The sequence below is a fragment of the Rhinichthys klamathensis genome, unplaced genomic scaffold (genome assembly GCF_029890125.1).
Source record: "Rhinichthys klamathensis goyatoka isolate OS25496 unplaced genomic scaffold, OSU_Roscu_1.1 h1tg000114l_1, whole genome shotgun sequence".
NCBI lineage: Eukaryota > Metazoa > Chordata > Actinopteri > Cypriniformes > Leuciscidae > Rhinichthys > Rhinichthys klamathensis.
Genome location: NW_026606651.1, coordinates 4,282,864 through 4,310,836, shown reverse-complemented (window position 1 = coordinate 4,310,836; position 27,973 = coordinate 4,282,864). Strand labels below are relative to the sequence as shown.

The 27,973-nt window shown below is 37.6% G+C and overlaps 1 protein-coding gene across 1 annotated transcript; it reads left to right on the top strand.

The window, feature by feature from the left end:
- Positions 1-152: 152 nt before the first annotated feature.
- On the top strand, positions 153-27,614 carry me2 (malic enzyme 2, NAD(+)-dependent, mitochondrial). The gene is made up of 15 exons (XM_056254837.1): positions 153-273; positions 8,582-8,713; positions 11,759-11,892; positions 12,104-12,253; positions 15,608-15,683; positions 15,919-16,080; positions 18,459-18,672; positions 18,939-19,036; positions 19,165-19,278; positions 22,968-23,079; positions 23,478-23,620; positions 24,989-25,091; positions 25,267-25,337; positions 25,865-25,963; positions 27,312-27,614. Exons 2-15 carry the CDS (start codon positions 8,606-8,608, stop codon positions 27,471-27,473), a joined length of 1,746 nt encoding a protein of 581 aa, XP_056110812.1. The 5' UTR covers positions 153-273; positions 8,582-8,605; the 3' UTR covers positions 27,474-27,614.
- The last annotated feature ends 359 nt before the right edge of the window (positions 27,615-27,973 follow it).

The following is a 27,973-nucleotide window of genomic DNA, read 5'->3' as shown; positions in this document are numbered from 1 at the left end:
GATCTTTACGGTAATTTCACCATTTTCTTTCCGCTTCTGTGGTCAGTAGTTTACTGCGCTTTATATACTGAGCTTTACGGTAAACTCAAGGGCTATGGCGTTCCTCCTTTCTGATTGGCTGTCGGCGTGTGTGTGTGTCAAGAAGGCTCGCGCGACTGTCACTCACTCTACACGGCCTGACGCAGTGATAAAAGACCAGTAAGGTTATATTAAATATAATGTGTACTCGCGCATTATTGTGACCAGCGGACTTTGAGACGTTTAAAGGAGAAGGTAAGGTTTGAGATATCCTTTATGAGAGTTCTGGTGGGCTTACGTTGAGTGTTTCTACCGTTTTGTTAGCTTAGCTGAACAGCAACTGTCATCATCACCACACTAGACCACTTCATTCAAATATTAGACTCACGCGCATCACATTTTACATTGTGTTTAACGTTACATGAATCTCAAATAAGTTAACGGATGGGTTTACTGTTTAATATGATCAATAATTTGGTTCTACACCTGTTGCATTGTTGCTGCATTAACTAATGATTTCAGAGCAGTAAGTTAGATTTTCATAAGGTCTAAGAATAAAGATAGATAGTCTAAAATAGATTAAAGATCTAACGTTAAGCTGGTGACGGCAAGATTAACGGCAAGTCACTACAGACAGTAAAGCCGAAACCACTGTTTGTTTCATCCACTGGGTTTGAGATTTTGGGCTGTTTTGCTTCCACAACTTGCTTATTTCAGAATAGTGGAAAGAAAACATCCAACATACACATGCATTTATTACTTTATCTATTTGAATCTACAATATATTTAAATTGCACTGCATGCTGTATTTTTAAAGGCTGTTTTCGCAACAAAACAAAAAATTCTTCTGCACCGAGTCAGAAATTTCCAACTTCAGCAGAGAGAGAAAAAACAGTGCATTGAATTAGTGCATTCCATTAAAGAGATAGACAACACAAATGATGACCTTTTTATTGAAATCTGAGAGCTTTCTGTCCCTCCATTGACAGCTACGCAACCACTTCAAGCCCAAGAAAGTAGTAAAAATATAATTAAAGTAATCCATGTTACTCCAGTGGTTTAACCTCAATTTTAGGAAGCGACGCGAGTGCTTTGTTTGAAGATTAATTCAAACAGCGCATTGGAGATTAATATTTTGTAAATAAAGTGGTAAATTATGCTTTTTTTTTTTTTTTGCGAAAACAAACCACTCGAGTTGCTTCATAAAACTGAGGTTAAACCACTGGAGTCACTTTAATGGATTACTTTAATGATATTAATACCTTTATGGGGCTGGAAAGTGGTAGTTGCATAGACTGTCAATAGAGAGCCTAAGTCCCTCCCCTTCCGGTCGACCACCATGGACCTTATTTCGGAAAAATATTGTATGGTAGTCAATGGCGAGAGACAACGAATATTTTGATCTCGTTTGAATTGTGCCTTGAATTACACATATGATGTTTGTCAATTTAAAAGATACATTTTAAAGTCAAGAAAGTCGCAGTTTGATGTAAAACTGTCGAGGTATACGACTGTGAAAATACGTAAATACAAAGACTACAAACCCCAAAGGCGCACATTTTCTCTCAATGAATGAAGCTAACTTTACTGAAGCTAACTTTACTGAAGCTAACGTCTGTCATTTTTTCTATAGTCTTACGTTATAATCGTAACATTACGCCGTCATCCCTGAGTGTTTTGTACCAGACTGCACTGCACACACACGAGCAGCGGATCTCGCTCGTTGTTTCGCTTCCCGGGAGATGTAGTTCATTGAGCGATTTTCACATAAAACTAAATGTTACTCTTCTGTTTTATGACAAACTGCGACTTTCTTGACTTTCAGAATTATCTTTTAAACTGACAAACATCATATGTGTAATTCAGGGCACAGTTCAGATGGAATAAAAAGATAAGTTGTCTCTCGCCATTGACTACCATACATGGTTTTTCCGAAATAAGGTCCCATGAGCCGGAAGCGGAGGGGAGGGGCTTAGGCTCTCTATAGAGGGACAGAAAGCTCTCATATTTCATTAAAAAGATCTTCATTTGAGTTCCGAAGATGAACAAAAGTCTTACGTGTTTGGAACGACATGAGGATAAGTAAGTTAATTTTTGGGTGAACTATCCCTTTAAGATCTAAGCTATTACCTGAAAGTTTGTAAGTGCAAACCCTGAATGTAGTGGTCAAAGAAACTTTCCCCATTTTCTCATACTACTTTTACTTGAATTAGTGGTTTGAGATCTGGGCTGGTATCCTCAATGCTTTAGGTTTAATGGATGACCTATCCTTATCCCTTAATCAAGTCACTTGCATGCAATTCATTTGATGTAGTTCCATAAATCACAGAAATGATGGCAGAAACATTGCATTTGCTTGCTCAGGATGTGTTCATCAACTTTGATGTGCAGCTTTGCCATCGGCTCGTTCTTACTGAGCAAGAACACGTCAGTCAGGCAGATCTTGTGTGACTTCCCATTTGGTCTCTAAAATAACCCTCAGTGTCACATGTAAAAGGTCATAGGTCATGGGAGGAACAGCCTTGTTTTCTGGGACACATTTAGGGTGTCCTAAACTCCTTAGAACTCCTTTATCACATTGATTTGAATAGGATTATGTTATTGTACCATATTGTTATAAAAATACAAAGAGAAAGAAAATATATTCCATTCTTTGTTATCAACATAGTGCATTAAATCGTACATTACGTCAGGGTTTCCCAGACTGGGGTTCGTGAGGGAACTGCAGGATCTTCATGAGTTTATTGAAAAGCTATTAAGTAATAAAATAAAAAAACACTTAGGCCTACTTAAAAAGATGAAATATTTATTTGTTTACTTGCATGTCATGTGACCATTAACTGACATCAGAGAACCGTGAACTTAATTTTATTATTTATTATTATTATTAATATTATCATATTGATAAATTTTATTATTGACCTAACGTATTAACCTAAAATCTAAGGGCTTACTTCATGTAAATATATTAGGTCAAAGAGGCTCAGCTGACAAAACATGTTGGGGAATCCCTGCATTGCATGTGAATTTGTACATTTTAATGTGTTTTAATGACAAAAGCCTTCCAGAGACAGTAATACATGGTTAAACGAATGCTGTGTTGGTCTCAGTTTTCAGTGATCGGCACATGACTAGTGGCTGGTCTTTGTGTGCAATTCCACAAACCTGAAAGACCTTCTCTGAACATATATAAGCAGTCTTTTAGAAAGGAACATTTAAAAGATACAAGTAGTAGTAATGAATTTTGAGTAACTTACTGTCATTGTGAGAATAACATGTAGGCTAATCAATAAAAGTAACTGCCGTCTGATCACAAGGATTTTAAAACGTAATATAATCTAATTACAAGTACTTAATTTTTATATGGGCTATAAAGGCATTTATTTAGCTCAAACAGTATCGCATGCCAATAGCGATGCCAAGATCATGGGTTTGATTCCCAGGGAATGCATGAACTGATATGTAGGCTAGATCTTCAATGTAATGTAAGTCACTTTGGATAAAAGCGTCTGCCAAAAGTATAAATGTAAATTACAGCTGCACGATATTGGAAAAAACTTGTTTTTCTGTGATTATATATTGCAATATGAAAAAATTATAAGATTATAAAAGTTAAAGATTTGGAAATAATTAATCATTCCTCAATGATTGGGATGATTTCGTTTGGGGAGTTTCGTTTTTTTTTTTTTACTCTTAAGACTTAAAGGTGCAGTGTGTGACTTTTAGCGACATCTAGCGGTTCGGTTGCGAGTTTACACTAAGGGCTCAGCCCACTGCTAACCCCTCCCTTTCAAAGAAGCTACGGTGGCTAAAACGGGACAAACATCGTCGTCTGAGACAGCAGAGAATAGCCCGCGTAAACCAAGTTTCTGTGCCACAGTCCATTATAAACCACATCATGGATAAAGTTTCAGGTGAGGATCAAGGGTCTTAATACATAATATAATAATAGTAATCAGCTGATTGTCTCACGAACGTAACCAGCACATTTGTCCCCACATAGCAAACCCATAATACAGCGAGGGAGAAGAACCACATGAAACTATGCAACTATATATGTTTTCTAACAGGGTAGTAAAAGTTTAGCTGGCTAATATGAGCTGTTACTGTGGCTGAGCTGGTTAAAGCGTAAAGCCTTGTTTATACTGGACGCGTCTGCATGAGCCCAAAGGTGCGTGCGGCAAAAATGACGTGATTGTAACAGCGCGCGCGCCTCCGCATTCCCTAGACACCATTTACTACACACAATAGGCTTTTTTTCTCTGATTTTGGAAACTCGATCGACTTAAAATGCTTCCAAGATCGACTTGTCGAGCGCGATCGACGGGTTGGTGATTCCTGTAACTGTTTTACGGTCAATGACAAGAGTAGCCTACTAATCAGCTGTCTCACGAACGTAACCAGCACATTTATCCCCACATAGCAAAGCCATAACACAGCGAGGGAGAAGAATTAAGTTACATGAAACAATCCAACTACACATTTTACACCACTGACAAGGGAAAAGTCACTACTCACGGTGTCTATGGCTAGCTTCTAGCTTTCTGCGGCTTCTCTTTCAATGTAGTGACGAAACGCGCTCTGTAGCGCTGTGTGTTCGCGTTCGGCTACGGTAGAAACATGACGTCACAATATGGCGACCTTCATAGAAGGGGATTCCCGCGCCTATGTAGCAGGGCTCCAGACTAACTTTTCCACTGGTTGCACTGGTGCTACCAACTTTCTCAGTTGGTCGCACCAGCATATGATTTGGTCGCACCTTTTTTTTTTTTTTTGCTACATGCCATGGGATTAATCAATGCATGCTGATGAATAGTGGTTTTAATGGACCAAGGCTACTTTCTGGGTTGCAGCAGAAATACCTGTAATATATTAATTATCATTGCCAAATTTCAGGATTTTCATGGATTTTGGACAGTAATTTTAATCTGTAATTTTAAGCATTTTACATTTGAATTATATACAATCTATCTATTTACATTTGAATCATATTCTATCTATCTATCTATCTGTCTATTATCATCTTTCTATCTTTTAAAAATCATTAAACATTCAAATGTATGCATTACATTTTAAAAGATTAGAGTATTAAAATAAACTGATACAGATTTTTCGTTATCAAAGTTTATAGTTGTAACAAAAAGCAGAAATTTCACAGTCCTTACCTTCTGCATTTTATAATAATTTCCTTTTCCTCTGTCGAGCGATCATGAGAGTAATCGCTCGACAGAGGAAAATATAACCGCTGAAAAGACGTAGGAGGAAGGGGCTCTGTGTTTCGTGAGACCATTTTTATCATTTTTATATGCCTTAATTCGTGAATTCGTAATTGGCGCGTTTCACCATCAGTGTGCAATGCGCGTGACGTCTACGTTCGTCAATAAATAAACTGCACGTGTCTTGCGGAAGAACATTGCAGACGGAACTTCTCTCCGTTAATGTCTATGGCGAGTCACGCAGGCACTGGGCTACTCCGCAGGCGAGACGACCCCGGGATAAAATAGTCCGAATATAAACACTTATTATAGGCGTACCGTAGTGATTTAGAATAAGTCAAAAACACGGTTTGGAAAATGGATTCATGATGTAGCCTACTCGTTCATTTTGAACATAAGTTACGGACTGCAGCAGCTGATACAACGGCGTTCTGTTGCTCAAGCGTCCACTCGCACAAATGCGACCACATAACATTTTAACTCGCACATTCTCAAAAAATGGTCGCATATGCGACCAATTTGGTCGCAGTCTGGAACCCTGTGTAGATATAAATGCCTCATTCTAAGGTAATAAAAACATTACGGTTTATTAAGCAAGTTCTTTATACACCACTGAACACATAGTTATGGATGTCATATTGCATTTCTGTAAATAGATACTCAAAAATGTTACACATTGCACCTTTAAGTGCAAAATCCTTTAGCATATACACTCACCGGCCACTTTATTAGGTACACCTGTCCAACTGCTCGTTAACACTTAATTTCTAAGCAGCCAATCACATGGCGGCAACTCAGTGCATTTAGGCATGTAGACATGGTCAAGACAATCTCCTGCAGTTCAAACCGAGCATCAGTATGGGGAAGAAAGTTGATTTGAGTGACTTTGAACGTGGCATGATTGTTGGTGCCAGAAGGGCTGGTCTGAGTATTTCAGAAACTGCTAATCTACTGGGATTTTCACGCACAACCATCTCTAGGGTTTACAGAGAATGGTCCGAAAAAGAAAAAACATCCAGTGAGCGGCAGTTCTGTGGGCGGAAATGCCTTGTTGATGCCAGAGGTCAGAGGAGAATGGCCAGACTGGTTCGAGCTGATAGAAGGGCAACAGTGACTGAAATAACCCCTCCTTACAACCGAGGTATGCAGCAAAGCATTTGTGAAGCCACAACACGCACAACCTTGAGGCGGATGGGCTACAACAGCAGAAGACTCCACCGGGTACCACTCATCTCCACTACAAATAGGAAAAAGAGGCTACAATTTGCAAGAGCTCACCAAAATTGAACAGTTGAAGACTGGAAAAATGTTGCCTGGTCTGATGAGTCTCGATTTCTGTTGAGACATTCAGATGTTAGAGTCAGAATTTGGCGTAAACAGAATGAGAACATGGAACCATCATGCCTTGTTACCACTGTGCAGGCTGGTGGTGGTGGTGTAATGGTGTGGGGGATGTTTTCCTGGCACACTTTAGGCCCCTTAGTGCCAATTGGGCATCGTTTAAATGCCACGGCCTACCTGAGCATTGTTTCTGACCATGTCCATCCCTTTATGGCCACCATGTACCCATCCTCTGATGGCTACTTCCACCATGTCACAAAGCTCTAATCATTTCAAATTGGTTTCTTGAACATGACAATGAGTTCACTGTACTAAAATGGCCTCCACAGTCACCAGATCTCAACCCAATAGAGCATCTTTGGGATGTGGTGGAACGGGAGATTCGCATCATGGATGTGCAGCCGACAAATCTGCGGCAACTTTGTGATGCCATCATGTCAATATGGACCAAACTCCCTGAGGAATGCTTCCAGCACCTTGTTGAATCTATGCAACGAAGAATTGAGGCAGTTCTGAAGGCAAAAGGGGGTCCAACCCGTTACTAGCATGGCGGGGTACCTAATAAAGTGGCCGGTGAGTGTATATTTACTTGATTACATCGCAGCCCCAATGTAAATGTAAAATTACATTCTAGGTAGGCCTAGTTGCTCTCTTGCAGATAATTGTCTGTTCGTCATTGCTTCAAATACCTTGGAGTGTTTTGGGTGAACTGTTTCTTTAAATGCAGGTGTCCCAGTTAGGGATGATCCCTGAACTTCCTGCCCTGTCATAGTTGCACCCTTGAGCGGTACACTTAAACTCAGGTCACAGTGATTGTAATTATTCTGCTGTGTGTGAATCACACTGGATGAAACAGTCCCGAGTCCCGACCTAGCAACAGTGGTGATATCAGCATGCACACCACCTCTGCTGTGTACTTTGATTTTTTAATGACCCAGAAGAACACAGTATAATAATAAAGAGTGGCCGTGGCTGACTGGTAGAGGTGTTTTCTTGTTGTATAAGGGTTTGGCTTTGGGTTTGTACAGTTTCACTTCCTCTACGTAAAGTGAAGCAGGCAGTGCTGACATGACTATGTTCAACTGCTCAAATGCAGACGGATACAAACCAGCAGTCATGAGACATCTGATTATGTTGTTTTAGACTTGAGTGTGTGATTCAATCTTCAGTGATTTTACATCTGCATCCTAAAATGGACATTTGAGGCATAGGATAATTCAGCTGGTCTAATATGTTTGTGCTTCGTGCTTTATAACTTCAATTCAACACTGCATTACTTGAGGAATCTTTTCTCACTGTAAAAGGATCAGTATTGTCAGATTATGCGGGTAAATAGCATAAATAATTCACCCAAGAATCAACATTCTTCCTATTTTTTTGAAAAACATATCTGTTTTTTTATTCATAAAAGGTCCATATTTTATAATAAAGTGGGTGGGTGAATATTTAATGTTTTTATTTTCCTTTTTTGGAGATTCCAAGATGCCGAGGGTTTAGATACTCGTAGCAGAAACTTTTTTTTATCAGCCTAACCCATTGAAACAAACGTTTTTCCTTGAGATCTTAAGTTATTTTAATAATTTAACAACACATTTGTTCATGTTCATTGTTCTCTGATGTCAGTTAATGGCCACATGACATGCAGGTAAACAATTTTTGGTAAGTGTTTTATTTTTATTTTCATTTGAATGGTTTTGCTGTACTGTAATTCTGGTGTCCAGGGTCACAGCCTGGAGAAAGCCTGCAGAGATGTGTGCGCGCTGATATTCTTTATAAGGACTCTGGCATGAAAGTTTATCAGCACAGCAGTGACTCATAATGTTCTCAGTGATTGTGGTGTGAGAATCCATGTCTGCTGACAGAACAGCCATAATAATTCAATCTAATCGCCCGATAACAGCCAAACTCTTCTATCAGACACTTCTGAACTGAATGAACTCTGCGGTGTTTGGGTGTATTAAGTGTGGGTTTCTTTGTATGGTTTATTTCTGTCTTTTCTTTTGCAGGTGTGTATCGGAATCACTGCAGCCATGCTGTCCAGACTAAGCATGAGTGTGAGGCCGTGTGTGAGCGTGTGCCGATGGGTTCACACTAAAGAGAAGGGGAAACCGCTCATGCTCAACCCACGTACCAACAAGGTTAGACTCAATACAATCTGTCCATCCAGTCATAATGTGTCTTTCAGTCGCTATTCTTTTACTGTTTCCAATATCATATATAGAAGAGTTGGGGAATCTATTTTGCATCTCATTTGCTGCTTTCAGATTAAATAAATGATATAAGTGCCACAAAAACAATGAGTTGCAGTGACAGCAATAAACTTGAACACATGCATGCATACTAAATAACTTAACATAAAAATGACTGTTTACTATTGTCTTTTTGCTAGTTTTAGTTTTTTACTCCCCAGCGTAGATGCATACACACTTTCGAGTTGAGGCCTTGAGGGTCTGAATGTTTTTGTCTGGAAAACATTAGTGGGGTGACTCAGCAGAAGTGCCACGTATCCTGAAAAACATGGGTGTGTGCTTAATTTCCATGCTAGACCACTGGGTTTGCTTCAGGAATCTTGTTTTACTTTGGACATCAAGAAATGACCCAACACAGAACCAAAATTGTTTATTGTACAAAAAGTAAGCTAAAATGTTCGATGGCTTCATGTTCGATGGCCAGTGTTTGACCTCACAAAACACTAATCAACACAAACCATGTTTATCCTTGCTGCAATTGTATTTTATGTAGTCTGGGTTGCGTTTTCTTTCTCCTTGTGTAGTTTTTGTTTATAGTTTTTGAGGATGAAGTCGTGTCCCTGTCGTCATCTGTCCAATTTCACAAGCTTTTACCAAATTAGATGAATTTGCACCAAATTACCACTTAGTTTGGATGCCATTGACGTCAATTACAAAAGACATAGGAAGTGTTTTTTCCTCCCATTTAAAAGTTAAGTATATCCTAACCAACTATCCACCAATATTAAGTTAGTTGCTTTTTATTATTTGTATTTAACATTATTGCGGCAAATGAGGCAAATGTAAAGCGCTTTGGTGGCCATTGGGTCTGTGAAAGCGCTATATAAATGCAGTCCGTTTACCATTTACCATTTACAATTGCTGTTAAGAACAGACCTGCAACCCACCAGCCCTGTTAGAAACGGTCCCGCACCCCTCAAACATGCTTAAACAAACATAAGTTCACACTCCAGGCATATGGAGTGTAAAGTAAATGTAATTCCTCCGTGGGCTGCATGTTATAGATGGGTGTTTCCCCCTCGCTGACTCTCATTGGTCGGTGTTCTGCCTTGATCTCCTCACTGTAGACGCCATGTGTTCGGTTTCCTCTTCACACACAGGATATATGCATTACATTTGTGGCACCACAGGTCAAAGAGTCATGCGTGGTTTTAATATACAGAAGTGCAGGGCTGCTCCGGCTCACCCCCAGACACACATAAAGCAGTGTTTCAGGGTGTCTGTATGACCTATTGTGTTGTCTGCCCTTCATATGTCACATACTTCTGTGAGATAGACAATGCATTAGACCATCTGCAGTTTTCTTTGTGTGGATGGCTTTGTCTGTGATTTGTGTCATTTGCTAAGGCAAGCATCACTAGTAGTGCTCATATTTATGGTTGGGGCTTTGAACAAACCTCTAACCCAAAGAAACTTCGCTGTTGCACCAATAAAATGTTAAAGGATAATTCCGGTATTTAACACTTTGAGTCTATTTTGTAGTTTGTTTTGGATGAACTAGAGTGGTGGACTTAGAAATTTTGACGATGGGTCCTGTCTCGACTTTTTGACTATTTTAGAATCGCCTCTGAGTGCTTCAGAGTGGCTGTCTATGGGCATGCTCAAACATGTCCTTAAAACAACCCTTAACGTTCGTTTTCAAAACTGTGCAACTCACCGAGTGGTTAGTGGTGTTCGTTGATGTTCCAAAACAAGTAGCGTAGCGAAATACAGTTTCTGTCGTGTTTTATTTGCCATTTTTTAAAATCGCATTGATGTCTGCTGGAGGACTCAGTGCTCGTTGATATTACTGCGCTACCGGAAACGGAAAGGTGTCTGTTTACATTTGGTTGTAGTCTTTTCGCTCGGTTCTCCGTCTCTCAGAAGGCTAGCGTGAGCTGAGCAACTGCGGCAAAGTGGTTGTCGCCATCAAGTGGCCGGGAGTGTGCTAACGCTTCAGACTCAAATATCGAGCGGAAGTTTATACGCGGTTGTGAGGTATCTGAAAAAATAGTTCCACTATAGCAAATAACACGGATTGAAAGCATACATTGCGCCGTTATTTTTGTTTTTAATCATCAACGAACACCACTAACCACTCGGTGAGTTGCACAGTTTTGAAAACGAACGTTAAGGGTTGTTTTAAGGACATGTTTGAGCATGCCCATAGACATCCACTCTGAAGCGCTCAGAGGCGATTCTCAAATAGTCAAAAAGTCGAGACAGGGCCCATCGTCAACATTTCTAAGTCCACCACTCTAGTTCATCCAAAACAAACTAGAAAATAGACTCAAAGTGTTAAATACCGGAATTATCCTTTAAGTGTTTTTTGACAGTGTAGTCCTGAATGTGTACTTGAAATCTGACACATTCCAAAATTTATTATAATTAATATAATCTCAAACAATATATGTATATAACATTGATCAGGTTTGTAACTATCAGGTTTATTTAATTTTATTTATACATTATTTTTGTATTTTTTAATTTATTTTCTATTATTTTAAAATTGATGATTATTATTATTATTTTTGTTGTTGTTATTATTTACTTATACATTTTTTTTTTTTTAATTCTCTCTTAGTGACTGATTAATTTTTCTAATTTTTTTATATGGCTTAATTTTATTTTGAATAAAATGTCTTGATCAGGTTTGTATAGTGTTATTTAATATAAAATATTTTGATTAGGTTTTATATTATTTCATTATCATTTATTTATTTATTTTTGTTGTTGTTCAGACTACTGTCATAATTAGAGAAGAAAAAAAATCCTGCATTTTAAAATGTTCAAAATTTTAATCCAATTTAGTTTGAATAGGCCAAAAATCAGCTGAATAAAAACATTTGGATTGGGTTATTTTAACTTTGGAAACTTGCAATTACCCACAGTTTTGCTGTAGTGAAAAAGTACAAATCTTGTGTAAGCATTCACTGTGCATTTGTGTGCACACAGGGCATGGCTTTCACTCTGAAGGAGAGGCAGATTTTGGGCATTCATGGTCTGTTACCACCAAAGATCGAGACCCAGGACACCCAGGCCATGCGTTTCCAGAAAAACCTGAAGAAGATGTCCGACCCCCTGCAGAAGTACATTCATTCACATCACTACACATTTCTGATAATACGAGCTGTTCTAAAATTTCCATTTAAATCTGAATTTTAACATGCATTTTGTGACCCAATGCTGTGTGGCTTCAAGTAATCATATAAATATCATAACCTGCTTTTCATGATCCTGAAAGATAAAATTAGAATTTGTTAAATATGTTTTGATTCATGTTTGGGTTAATTTGAGCAGGTATATCTACCTAATGGGGATTCAGGAGAGGAACGAGCGTCTCTTCTACCGCGTGCTCATGGAAGACATCGAAGCTCTCATGCCCATCGTCTACACGCCAACTGTTGGCCTCGCATGTACGCAGTATGGACACATCTTCAGGCGACCCAAGTAAGCTACACTTCATTAAATATTAACTATTTAACTGTGATACATTGAACCCATTTCTGTGTAAAATCCCAGCCTTGATTGTATGCCCAACATGCTCTTATTCTCAGCTTGTCTTGAAGTTATTTTTAGATGTGCAAGATGGATACATATTTATGCTCCTTTACAAAGTCTTGATTTTGTTTTTGAGCTCTACCAGAACAGGTTTTCACGCTTGAATGTTCAAAAAACCCATTGTTTTTCACATATTTGTCATTAGCCCCGTAACCCTTCAAATTGCGCAAATTGAAATTGCGAATTGAAAATACGCACAATGGAAACTTCCGTTTCCGTTTATCGCAAAAAAAGTTTTTACGCTCGCATCATACCTCAAAGTACGCATTTTGACCTCAAAGTACGCTGGTACGATTTGTCACTCTAAACTACGCAAAAACCTGGTGACGCCTCTTTGCACGCGCAGTCCTCAAATCAAGCAACAGCAAAAGAAGAAGAGTTCGACCAATCATAGCGCTGGATTCATTCCCCACATTGCAAGCGGAGATGATTGACAGATGCGTAAGTCCTATAATTAAAAAGAGACTGAAAATCGACACCAATAAATAATCCCTCTCGATCCACGCTCCACTCGCACGCGCCCGCGGTCTGACTGATTTAAGCGAGGACAGTCGGCCTACAGTAGTCAAGGTACTTCTGACTCCTGAAGGTAAACGGGCTGGGGTGGATGTGGAAAGTTGAAATATTGTATTTGAGTTCATTTTAAAATGGATTGGTCATCAAACGGGACGGGAGTGATCGCATGGATTATTTTAAAAAATACATTCATGGTAACTCAGATAAGAGGAAGACATTCAGCCATGCAAATTATAAAATACTCAAGTAATGTTGAACAATAAATCTAAATAAAATTGAAATCGCTATGTCTTAGTGATTATGAAAGTGCTGTGATTTGTGGATGACTGATAAGCGCGAATCCGGAGAAACAGGCGTTTATTTTTTCATTATTAGTGTTGAGAAACGTATCGCATGTGTTACGTTATGTATTATGTTAACTAAAGTACCGAATTATGTTACATATTTATTTTGTATGAAAACTAGCGAGTTAGTTGGTGAATTTGTGGATTAAAAATGACCGTTGTATGATAGCTTTTTGTATTATCCATTCATGTTTTTAAAATTCGTTAAATGACGGACGCTTTACTGTTAACAGCCCTCATTATATTATGTCGGATTCGTCTTATTCGAAAACTTATATTATTGGTCATGTGACAGGACTCCTGTCTATTCATTGTTAACTGTTTTCTATAAATATGTTTGGATTGGCTAAAGTTTATTCAGCTAATGCGTGTCCTGTTTGTAGCCTAATGTCCAAATGTCAAAATAGCACGTCACAAATATAAGCCCTTTTCCCTGTGGGATTTAATATCATATTTGTATATTGGAATAATAAATTAAGTAGCCAATTTAAAATTATAACATGTAGGCTACACACCGTTTTTTTTTTTTTTTTTATAACTGTTATCTAGGGGTTTCTTAATTTTAGACTAATTGACCAGCACAGATTATATGGAATACAATATCAATCATGAATAAAACAATAGTGTTGAGCAGGATTGAAACTTTGGACTTTCACTGTTGCATTGCAGTACAAGTTAAATTTTGTATTTGTATCAAATTAAAAAACCTTTAGAGGTCAAAACTAGAATTATGAAGATAGGCATGTGTCTGTGTGTGTCTTGCATTCTCAAAATAATGACAAAAATATATGACCGACCCCCCCCCCCCCAAAATAAACACTGGGGGGGGGGTTTGCGCGCGGTTGTACTCATAAAATTTCTTCTAGGTTGGCAGGTATGGGTTTTTCAGGCAATTCGAAAAAGGAATGTTTCGCAAAACTCCAATGGAAATAGTTTTTGCGCATTTACAGTCACCTGACTTAGAAGGCGCGGTGTGTTTGGACAGAATAAGAGACAGAGTTCTTTATTAAATTCATAAAAGAAAAAAGATTTAACAGGAATACTGGATTCTAAACCTCAAAGAAATGCCACAATCAAGACCTCGGAGCAGAAATGAGGGAGAAACACCGAGAAACTCCTCATATGTGCCGTTCACATTATGAGGGTCTTTCCTTGCCATTAATGCTTGGATAACACGCCATTTCTCCTTCCATTAATAATAATAATGTCTAGTGCGGTGGCTCTGATATATATAAACCTACCAACGTCCGTTGCCATGATTTATGGAATGACTTATCGCAAGAGGAAAAAATTACGTTTTAGTCGCATAACATCGGTTAATGGAAACGCCGTCATTTTGCAATCGTTTTTTATCGATATTTAGAATAAAAAAATCGCAAAAGTTTTGCGCATATCTGTAATGGAAACACGCCAACTATTGCAGCTCCTCTCTTCCCAGTCTGTCAGTAACGCTCTGTTTAGTTCATGTCTCTAAGCGCCCCCTCCTTCCGAAAATCGTAATGTGTTCTGATTGGTTGGCTGGATCAGTGTGCTGTTGTTTGTCAAGCGCTTCTAGCGCATTTGGGGAAATGTCCCGTCCCTTACCATAACGAGGAGTTTCAACACGCTATTGACTAACTCAACCAGGCCTCGTCCCCTTTATTTTTCATATGCCTTGGGCGGTAATTATAAGGAATAATATTGTGATGTTTTCATTCCTGGAAGAAAACTCAAGACTACAATAGAGGCGTTTCAGGGAGTTCCTAAACAGTGCGTACTGATATAGTGAATAACTTCCTTTTGAGTGCCTTTGGTGCAATTTGCACTTTACAGCATCACATCAAAATAAATTTAAGAATCAGAAGAACATTTCCTGTCAGAATTGAATGTGATGAATGTTGTAATATGAGTTGTCTTCACTGGCTGCATTCAAAAACAAACACTGCTTGACCAGTGTAGGCTGATTGGTCAGAAGATAAATCTTACAAGCCAGTTTTTAATGAATCATTCAATACAACTTTTAACCTAGCAAGTTATTGGTTGAATCAGTTTAATGAATAGTTATGTTTGAATCCTTCAATTCTGAGTCAATCAGGGCGTTTACCAATCTAAAATTTGACTCACTGAACCACTAGTTAACATTACATCCAATCATGTACACAATAAACCAACTGTTATTGGGTATTTAGGGTTAAGTGAAATTATGTATGACAACATGTAGCTAAAAATAGATGCACATTCAAAATGGAGTGAAAAATATCATATGTTACCAGAAAAGTTTTTGTTTAGTATGTAGTATTAACTATTTTTGTTGTTGTTGTTGTTGTTGTTGTTATGGAGGAGCTTATCTCAGAAATACAGCTTGTGTGTTAGAGAGATTGAAGTTTTGTCTTATTCTCCCCAGAGGTCTGTTTATCTCCATTAAGGATAAAGGACATATTCGTTCCATGTTGGATAACTGGCCAGAAACCACTGTCAAGGTATTGGATTTCAACATTCCAGTGCTTTTTGATTTTTATTGAAGTGCATGTTTGATGTTACTTTTTGATTAGTAAGTTCTGTCATGATTTATTTACCCTCATGTCGTTCCAAACAAGTATAATGATGACATTTAGTTTTTTGGGTGATCTATCCCTTTAAGACTGTGATGAATGTATTAATTTGATTTCCTAAGAGACTTTTTGTTAGTCACACATCATCTCTGTGTGTCTGTAGGCTGTAGTGGTGACGGACGGTGAGCGTATCCTGGGTCTGGGGGATCTGGGAGTGTATGGTATGGGTATTCCTGTAGGAAAGCTGTGTCTTTATACGGCCTGCGCTGGAATCCGGCCTGAGAGTTGCCTGCCAGTCTGCATTGATGTGGGCACAGATAATGAGGTTGGCAACCATTCATTCCCAAACCATTTCCAAACCACTCTATAGATCTAGATGTCTGCTTGTCCATCCATCCAACATATATCCATCCATCCATCTGACATATATCCATCCATCCATCCAACATATATCCATCCATCCATCTGACATATATCCATCCATCCATCCAACATATATCCATCCATCCATCCGACATATCCATCCATCCATCCGACATATATCCATCCAACATATATCCATCCATCCATCCGACATATATCCATCCAACCTATATCCATCCGACATATATCCATCCATCCATCCAACATATATCCATCCATCCATCCAACATATATCCATCCATCCATCCAACATATATCCATCCATCCATCCAACATATATCCATCCATCCATCCAACATATATCCATCCATCCATCCGACATATATCCATCCATCCGACATATATCCATCCATCCATCCGACATATATCCATCCATCCATCCATCCAACATATATCCATCCATCCATCCAACATATATCCATCCATCCATCCAACATATATCCATCCATCCATCCAACATATATCCATCCATCCATCCGACATATATCCATCCATCCATCCGACATATATCCATCCATCCATCCGACATATATCCATCCATCCATCCAACATATATCCATCCATCCATCCAACATATATCCATCCATCCATCCAACATATATCCATCCATCCATCCAACATATATCCATCCATCCATCCGACATATATCCATCCATCCGACATATATCCATCCATCCATCCGACATATATCCATCCATCCATCCATCCAACATATATCCATCCATCCATCCGACATATATCCATCCAACATATATATCCATCCATCCGACATATATCCATCCAACAAATATCCATCCATCCATCCATCCGACATATATCCATCCAACATATATATCCATCCGACATATATCCATCCATCCATCCGATATATATTCATCCAACATATTTATCCATCCATCCATCCGACATATATCCATCCAACATATATCCATCCATCCACCCAACATGTATATCCATCCAACATATATCCATCCATCCATCCGACATATATCCATCCATCAATCCATCCATCCATCCATCCGACATATATCCATCCAACATATATCCATCCATCCATCCGACATATATGTCCATCCATCCATCCAACATATATGTCCATCCATCCATCCGACATATATCCATCCATCCATCCATCCGACATATATCCATCCAACATATATCCAACCATCCATCCAACATATATCCATCCAACATAATCCATCCATCCATCCGACATATATCCATCCAACATATCCATCCATCCATCCGACAAATATGCATCCAACATATATCCATCCATCCATCCATCCGACATATATCCATCCAACATATCCATCCATTCATCCGGCATATATCCATCCAACATATATCCATCCATCAATCCATCCATCCATCCATCCATCCGACATATATCCATACAACATATCCATCCATCCATCCGACATATATCCATCCAACATATATATCCATCCATCCAACATATATTCATCCATCAATCCATCCATCCATCCATCCATCCATCCGACATATATCCATCCAACACATATCCATCCATCCATCCATCTGAAATATATCCATCTGACATATATCCATCCGACATATATCCATCCATCCATCCGACATATATCCATCCAACACATATCCATCCATCCATCCATCTGACATATATCCATCCAACATATATCCATCCATCCATCCGACATATATCCATCCAACATATCCATCCATCCATCCGACATATATCCATCCAACATATATATCCATCCATCCAACATATATCCATTCATCAATCCATCCATCCATCCATCCGACATATATCCATCCAACATACCCATCCATCCATCCAACATATATCCATCCAACATATATATCCATCCATCCAACATATATCCATCCATCCATCCATCCGACATATATCCATACAACATATCCATCCATCCATCCATCCATCCGACATATATCCATCCAACATATATATCCATCCATCCAACATATATTCATCCATCCATCCATCCATCCAACATATATCCATCCAACATATATATCCATCCATCCAACATATATATCCATCCATCCAACATATATATCCATCCATCCAACATATATCCATCCAACATATCCATCCGTCCATCCGTCCGTCCGTCCATCCATCCATTTTTTAATCTTCTAACTTCAAAATTTGAATGCAAGAGTCAAGCACTCTGTAAAGTCTTGTTCATTGTAAATGTATGTTTACTCTACAGATGGTTTTGAAAAATAACTATTTTATATATGTGTTTGCACTCTTGTGTGTTTCTGCAGAAGTTACTGAGGGACCCGTTCTACATGGGTCTTTACCAGCGGCGTGACCGCTCTCAGCGCTACGACGATCTCATAGATGAGTTCATGGAAGCTGTGGTGGACAAGTACGGACAAGACACCCTCATCCAGTTTGAGGACTTTGGCAATCACAACGCTTTCCGATTCCTGAAGAAATACCGTGAGAAGTACTGCACCTTCAACGATGACATCCAGGGTGAGTACCAGTACTTGCTAAGGCAAGAATCACTATTACTTATACTTATTGATTTCAACTCATCAGGTACCGTTTATGCTGTTGCTTTACTATAAAATAATAAAAAATATACTACAACATTTTCAAAAATCTAAATGAGAATAATTATGTCATCATCATATTTGCATACTGAATTGTGTTTGGTCCTCATTTTCCTTACAAGCATTGGTATTTTCTTCAAGAAATGCAATCTGATGATCATTTGCTGATGCGTTTGTGTGTCACAGGCACTGCAGCCGTTGCTCTGGCAGGTTTACTGGCGGCTCAGCGTGTTGTAGGGAAGCCAATAACCGAACACAAAGTTCTGTTTCTGGGGGCTGGGGAGGTGAGCCCACATGACACAGTTTCAAGCCACAATGATGCATACTCTGTCTTTTAATCTGTGTGGTTTGCTTTGAGATTAAACTTCAGCATAGCCTGTGTATTTAAGCTTTAAGCAATTTTCACTTTTAGGCAGCTCTGGGAATTGCTAACCTGATCACCATGGCGATGATGGAGTCAGGGGTGTCTCAGGCAGATGCCAGACAAAAGATCTGGTTGTTTGACAAATATGGTCTGTTAGTAAAGGTGAGTGAACATGGAGTAAGAGTATAAGTGTGCTTTAATTTAGTGAGATATTTTGTCACAATGTTCAGATATGGAGTAAGAATACTGTATACACATTTTAAAGTATTTGCAAAAATAGCTCAGAAACAAAGTTGGCTCTCATCATTTGTAATAGTAGTAACACTCATGACAAATGTATAAGGTAAAGGTTAAAATAACTAATGCTATAAATAGTATACATATACAATAATATTAATGAGGCATACTTTAATTAAAATAGATTTTACTACAAAAATGGAATGTAAACAATGATTTTTGAATCCAGGTTTTGAACCAGTTCAATGAACCGATTCACTAAAATGAATCTGTATATATATATATAAATATATATATGTATATAAATGTATACAGGGTTTGAAATTAGCTTTTTCACTCACCGGCCAATTTGACTACTCATTTTTTAAGTTACTGGCCATTCATAACTTCTACTAGCCAAAAAAGAAAAGAAAAGAAAAGAGCAAGCTTAACTACATCACAGCAATATGTATATATATATATATATTATAGAATTAGCATTTTATACATAAATTTCTTATACAAACAAAATCCTGTCATCCAGCCATCTTCTCCCTTCCTCTTTCATCCTCATCACCAAAAATGTATTTTAGGTGGATAGATCAATACAGTACAAAGATCATAAAAAAAATGTAGGATTTTGGAAAATAACAATGTCTCTTCTGTTAACCAAACGCTTTTTAATCTTCCCTGTTGCTTCAATGCAAATGAACAAACGCTCCTTTATTTAATGGGTAGTAACGCATATGTTCAAGTAAGCCAGATATGCGCAGATTCTGCGCAATACGCTGTATTTAATATATCATGATGACTCACGAGTTGAGTATTTGCGCTAAATCCTCGGCTTACCACAAAGTGGCTTACACGAACTTCCCCACCAAAGTGAGCAAACATAATGGGCCCTATTTTAACGATCTGAAACGCAAGTGTCAAAGCGCAAGTAACTTTGTGGGCGGATCCCGGCGCTGTTGCTATTTTCCCGGCGGGATAAATGCCTCTTGCGCCTGGCGCAAATCTAAAAGGGGTTGGTCTGAAGTAGCTTCATTATTCATAGGTGTGGTTTGGGCGTAACGTGAAATAAACCAATAAGAGCGTCATCTCACAAGAGCAGGTGCGCAAGTTCCATAGCGGATTGCTATTATTATGGCGGATTTACCAGGAGCGGTTCACAGCCGAGGAGACCGACGTTCTTGTCAGGACCGTGAAAGACAGAGAAGTGACGTTGTATGGGGATGGGAGAAACCCACCCAAATCAGCGTCGGTTAAACAGGCCTGGGAGGAAAAAAACAATGATTTCCCTCATGTGTTAATATTTTTCCTTGTTATAATGTATGATTTGCAAAAATATAAACTATTGCATCTGTGTTGATGAGAGAATCAAAGTGTATGCGTGTTGTGCACCCGCTAAATTATGGCCAAGCATGCGCGCTTAAAACAACGCGCAACGCGCCACTGACTTTAGACTAGGCTTTTTCTGGTCAGTGGCGGAATTGTTTTATAGAACAGCAAAATAGCATGAGGGAAAGTTTGCGCCGGAACACGCCTCCTCTTTGTGCTGAATCGCCCCGGGGAGTGCAAGTGTATTTCTTAGTTAACCGACGTGTGTCTGTGGAGGGAAAAGTCCGCTTTGCGCGGGTGCAAAATAGGAATGATACATGCGTCAGTGTACAAAGTCATTTGCACCGGGTGCAAGATAGGGCCCAATAAGTAACATGCCAAATTGGCTATATACAGTATGTGACCCTGGAGCACAAAACCAGATTTATACATCACATGAAAGCTGAATAAATAAGCTTTCCATTGATGTATGGTTTGTTAGGATATGACAATATTTGGCCGAGATACAACTATTGAAAATCTGGAATCTGAGGGTGCAAAAAAATAAAAAAACATTGAGAAAATCACCTTTAAAGTTGTCCATTTATGTTCACGATTGTGCTGCATTCACTCACAAAAATAAAGGTTTTATATATTTACGGTAGAAAATTTACAAAATATCCTCATGGAACATGATCTTTAGTTAATATCCTAATGATTTTTGGCATAAAATAAAAATCGATAATTTTGACCCATATAATGTGTTTTGGGTGTAAGGGGTATACAGTCAAAGATCACAGCAGTTATACCATTTTCAAGGTCTAAGCTACGTCATTGTTTACAGGTTGAATGATTCTCATTGGCTAAGAAATAGATAAACACAGTCATTTTCCACACATATACAGATAGATCTCCAATAATGCCAGTGGTTCCTTAACCTGTAACCAAAAAGACTAACACACACACAGCTTTTCCAAGGTTGGATTTGGCCAGGCTTTAACTATAAACAGGAGAGTCCACTCAAAACATCAAGATAATGCATTCTTTCTCTCAACTTTAGTCTAACTGGAAAGTAAGGCTTTAACAAAGAAATGATCCCTTAAACTATTGGCTTCAATGACCCTATATGTTTTAACACTTTGAAGACCTTTCTCAAACACAAAACAAGTCCCTAATTCATTTCTGGAAGCCGGGCTGAATGAGCAAGCACTGTTACTGCATTCAGATATCAAATACAGACATATGAAAAGAACATTTCAGTAATCACACTGGTAACTTATAACAAAGTAAAATCTCACAAGCCTAGAGAAGTCATTCAACTGTTTTAATTTTTAGAAGGAAAAATATTGATTAATACCTTGCTTATAATTACTCATCATTACATATACATTGAAGCAGCAGTGGATTCCAATCCACCCCCTTCATGGGTTATTGCCACAAATATACCCGTGCTACTTGTGACTGGTTTTGTCATCCAGGGTCTATGTATATATATATGTATATTAGAGCTGCACGATTAATCGTTAAAAGATCGCAATCTCATTTCAAACACCCACGCAATCTTATTCCTTAATGACAACGATTCTGCTATGTCCTTGTTTCTCATCGCAAGCATCTGTGAAAATGTCTCACTGCAACATTCAAATCCAAATAAGTAAATTCAAGTTCGCACTGCCGCTGATCCGGAGAGAGCAGCTGTCATGTAAATGTACTGGGAGAAATGTTTCGAATTTTGGTATAATGGTATCAAAATTAGAGTAAATCATTGTTTGTCATTGAATAATTCATTTTAAAGATTTATTCACACACACTGATTCATTCAATTAAGAAATGAGACGTTGACTCCAAGTTATTTTTTGAATAATTTAGTTCAAATAAAATAATTTTTCATTTAAGTTGAAGTCATCAAATCTTGTTACCAACCTACTGATTTAAAAAAGCTGAAATAAAATATAAATATTAGATGAAAAAGTTTTGAAAGTTGAAGCACTAAAATCACTTACTGGAAAAATAAAACTAAACCTGAAATAAAAATGAATTAAACCCAAATTGTAATATAAAAAAAAAAAATTACAAAGAAAAAAAGTTAAATCAAAATATTAATAACTAATATAATACAAAAATAACACTGAGGTTGTTTGCTGTCTCTGAAAACACCCAAATGCTGTCGCAGTATTTTAGTAATCTGAGCACACATGACAAGTCTCCTCTAAAAACTCTAAACAGGAATAGAAAATCTGTGACATTGACCGACTTGTTCTTCTTTCACATGCTTGAGAGTCCTCCAGTAATCCTGTGTGCATTTCTCTGTTTTATAGGGCAGAGCTTATGAGACAGACAGTAATCAGGAGGCTTTTGTTCACTCTGATCCTGGGGACGTGAAAAGCTTCTTAGACGCAGTCAATGTTATTAAACCCACAGCGATCATCGGTAAGACGAGCTGCTCCTCTACGTCTCGCACTCAAATCCAACCCAACATCAATCCGTTTAACCTTCATTTTATTCAGTTACCTTTCAATGTTAGTCAAGGATTGCACCTCAACAGTTGTCATTTAGTTTTTCATGACCTAGAATGAAACGAGCTCCTTTTGTTGCTGTACCTTTAAGACGTCTGTATGTAAATGTCCTGTTGTAATCGGCTAGCTTCTTCACATTTGAAATGTGTTAATGAATAGGTTTACATTTGTAAATGTGGGTGGCTGTTTTTTATTGCCTGTTGTTTGCATATAGTTTTTTTTATGCATAAAGCTGAATGCATTATGCATAACCCATAAATCCTTTATTAATATATGTGTATACATGTTTGACCTCTTTCTCAATGTAAACAGGTGTGTCAGGGGCCGGCCGGCTCTTCACCCATGATGTCATCAGAGCAATGGGCAGCTTGAATGAGCATCCGATTATCTTCGCCCTGAGCAACCCCACTGCCAAAGCAGAATGCACAGCTGAAGATGCGTACAGCCTCACACAGGTAAAATATCAGTAATGCATTAACCCTTTGATGCCTCACATATGATTTTAGTTATGAAGTTATTGAAGTTTAAGACAAAATCTAAAATAAAGTTTGCATATGTTTTTTTTGTATCGTTTTAGTATTTTTATTTGATACACAAGACTTTTTATAGCTCTTTCGTATGATGTAGTGAGAATATGGATATATGGATATACAGTTCAGTTCAATTCAGAGGCCCAAACTGAGTAGAAATATGTGATTCGGTGCAGATGCAAGATATGCATCTTAAATGGCAAAAAGTAAGATAAAATTCTGATTGTAATGTAAAATAAGTGAGATATTTATAATAGTATAGCAGACTACTTGCATAAAATCATAAATATCAGTATCCAAATAATATCTTAGTAAGATGATGATATTTAAATGCTTTGTTTTATAATCAAAGATAAAATGAAGAGTTTGGTTCCAAAACGCGATAAACGGCATTTAAAAAAAAAAAATGAGTTACTGCAAAAATCAGTATTGTATCTGGTTGGTATTGAAAAGTCAATGTTTAATTTTAAGTAAAATGCGATATCCGCCGTGTTATTCTGTCATGTTTTCTCCCTTTCTTTCCAAACCGTGACAAACGCCAGTCTCCCTTCTCTGCAGAATGCGATATATCCGCTCTCAACCAATCACAACGCACCATTCCACGCAATGTAAACAGTAACGGCAGCGCCTTAAATACACCCGGCTTCCTAGTTTTTCTTATCTATTTTGTACTTTTCGATCAACAAACAAACAAAAAAATGAATAATTTTGACGGCATTGATGAACCTGTGGTTGTTTCTGCGGTGGGTAAGAAACGTAAGGCATCGAAATCGAATCATTTACGTGAGGAGATTAAGAAGATGAGGCACTCGGGAGGAGGAAAAATGTTTTCAATCTTCTTTACAGTTCTTAATAAAAATATTATACTAATAAACTTATGTTGTTGTGTATTTTCAACAGTTTCAATATGAAAAAAAAAACTTTTATATTGATTCAATGGATTAATTGCATTTTGATTTTTTTTTTTTAATGGATTTATTGCATTTTGGGGAAAAAAATAATCCGTTTTTATAATAAATCTTTGAAAATCAAAACCTGGATTTAATTTTTTTTTTTTTTTTATAATGACCTACAAATGCTATGTGAAAGTTTGAAACAGAAAATAGTGGTTTTCATCTTTCCACTTTCTTGGTAAAGAAAACACATTTTTACTCAAATTAATCTAAATGGATTTATTGCGTTTTGGAACCAAACTCTTCAAATGCATTTACACCTGTAGTCATACACCGATCTCATGTGGACATGGATTGTCATAGCTGTATGAATATGGAAATTGAACTGTTTCTGTTACAGGGTCGGTGTTTGTTCGCCAGCGGCAGTCCATTTGGACCGGTGTCACTAGAAGATGGCAGAATACTGACCCCTGGACAGGGCAACAATGCTTATATATTCCCTGGTATTAATACTATAGTAATAATTATAGTCTTATATATTAATGAATGTTTTGGTGGTTAGCTCTGAACACATCTACATTTTGAAGTCGCTAATATTTAACAAGCATATTAAGATGTTTAGGAAATAATGGGGTAAGATTGGCCTGTTGACCTGTAGGTTGTAATTGTTCATTTCAGGTGTAGCTCTGGCTGTTATACTCAGTGGAGTCCGACACATCAGTGACACGGTCTTTCTTGAGGCCGCAAAGGTAAATACACAAGACCAAAGTATCCACCTTCATTTTAATGTAAGAGCAGCTGTGGCTATTTGTAATTTAAATGTGTCTGGCTTCCGGTATCATCCGCTTCTGGTTATTTTAGCTGAAAACCCCAAAACTAATATGTTATACTGCTTGATATTGCATAGTGTTGTTTATCATATTATTGTAATTTTTTATCATAATCATAAACACTCTGGTTTCTATAAACATTATTTTCTCCAATAAATAAAGTGGTTTGTGAAATATTTGTACATTATAGTCCAACAAGCTGCTTTATTTTGACATCACCAGCTCTTTCACTCCTGATTGTATGATTACTGAACAAGTACAGTATATGCTGGAACGCTTGTTTAGCTTAATCAGTTAAATTATAGCAATTAATTAAATATTGCTTAATCACGAATACGCCTATTACTGTTTATAAGTTATTAACCCTGCATTGCATGACTGTAGAAAGTAGAACTTGTTCTAGTTAATATTTGATATTTGATAAAACAGTGGTTTTGTCGTTTTAGACGCTGGCGGATCAGCTCACAGATGAAGAGCTGAGTCAGGGCCGACTGTATCCACCGCTGTCCAACATCAGAGAGGTGTCACTACAGATGGCTATCAAGGTGAGACTGTGTGTGTGTGTGTGTGTGTTTTAGGACATAGTCTGTATGTAAACAAAAAAAGAACAGCCAAGTAAACATGAGTGTACAGTAGGTCAGGGTCCCTGACCTCTTTATAAGTCTTTAAAAAGCCTTAAAGAGTTAGTTCATCCAAGAATGAAAAATATCCCATAATTTACTCACCCTCAAGCCATCCTAGGTGTATATGACTTTCTCAGATACACAGACTCTGACAGATACTATGACTCAGATAGTCATATGTCAATTGAAAGGTCTCACTGGGTAGAATACAAGAAGTATAAATGTTTTGGGTTTTGACCAAACTTGAGTGAGTTTTTGTACGTGAAGGCCCATATGTAAATACGGATGCGCCATTTATGTCACGTTTTCGCTCGTAACTTCATGAAACATGCTCCGATCGTGGCACATCATACGAAACATGCTCCGAAAATGATGCATCATTATTTACAGCAGATTCTCACAATTATAAAGAGATCACAATTATCACCATAATCCGTCACTTAGATCTACAGATATTCTCTCTTGCAGTTATAACACATAAAACGGGTGTCAAGGGCTAAACAAAAAGGCAACCTTGGTTCCAAATTCTGTAACTTTTGATTACTTTATGCTAAAATATGATTATTTTGTCCTAGTTATTGCATGTCAAATAGAACATTTTCCTTGTGCACACTTAAAAAAAAAAAAAAAAAAAAAAAAAAAAAATCTCAGCATGAGAATGTCCAAATGTAACAAAAATATATTTTGACATTTTAAAGTTTTCTATCAAATGATACCCACCTTTCTACTCTCCTTGCTATAGTTTTGGAGTTATGAGTCTTTACTTTTGTGTATGTCACTCACAAAAAAACAACTCTAAAAATGTCTTCAGGACTTAAGGGGTTAATTTTATCTGTGCAAGTCTTAAAAAAACGGTCTTAAAAAGCCTTATGTTTGCCGTTTCAGTCTAACATTCTGTCAAACAAATTATGTTAAAGTATTCATAAACTGCCCTGTTCAGATAAATGCCAACTAGATGAGACACAAATGACACATAATTTGTGTGTGTGTGATATACAATATTTGTACAATTCATTCATTTGTATTACACCCTTTCACTCTAATACAGGTAAATCATTACAGTAATAAGAATCCATGAGAATAATGGCAATTAAAAACAAAACTCGGAAGTAAATATCCATGCTCCCTATGGTAATAAGAATTTGCCTAATTGTCAACTTTAATATTTTTTACTGTGGGATATATACAGAATATATGTATATATATATATATATCAAATTACATGTTGTGTACCATAACCCACTGCTAAGGCATGTGTTTTTGTGCACAGGTGGTGGAGTACGTGTATTCAAATGGAATGGCGTTCCGTTACCCAGAGCCTGTGGATAAGGAAGCGTACGTCAGATCAGTTCTGTGGGAGATCAACTACGATTCATTCGCACCCGACATGTACGACTGGCCCGGGGTTTCTCACAGCCCCATTGTAGACTAGATGAACACATGAGAAAATACCAGACAGAGAGAGACAGAACAAAAACAAGGAAGTATGAAGGGAGTTTTTTTAGGCACTCCTCTTTTCTTTTTTGCAACTTCCAGTATGTATTCATATTTCTGACCCCTTGTTTAAATTGCATTTTCAAATTGAATTTTACAATTCCCGGTCACATTTAACCCCAGAATCAAAATAAATAAATGCAAAATAGTATTGTGCATAAAGATAATTAAGCCTGCTTTTAGGATCATTAGGATTTTGTTGCATTTTGTCAGTTCCGTCACAATGAAGCACTTTTTACCCGAAATGCACTAATAAAATATGTAAAAATACTTTATTCAAATTTTAAAGTATTTACACATAATAGTATTTTGTTGTATTTCCTGACATTTGTCTCTAATATAGTAAAAAAAAAAACCTTCAGTAACGAGAATCTAATAAGAATCCACTGAGAATTAAAAACAAAACTCGGCCATTATAGTAATGGCCGAATTTTGTGA

Bases quoted from the DNA above. Each gene is read 5' to 3' on its own strand.
- me2 (XM_056254837.1), top strand. From the start codon at position 8,606: ATGCTGTCCAGACTAAGCATGAGTGTGAGGCCGTGTGTGAGCGTGTGC. The intron at 8,714-11,758 runs GTTAGACTCAAT...GTGTGCACACAG, and splicing joins TCAACCCACGTACCAACAAG to GGCATGGCTTTCACTCTGAA. The intron at 25,338-25,864 runs GTAAATACACAA...TTGTCGTTTTAG, and splicing joins TCTTTCTTGAGGCCGCAAAG to ACGCTGGCGGATCAGCTCAC.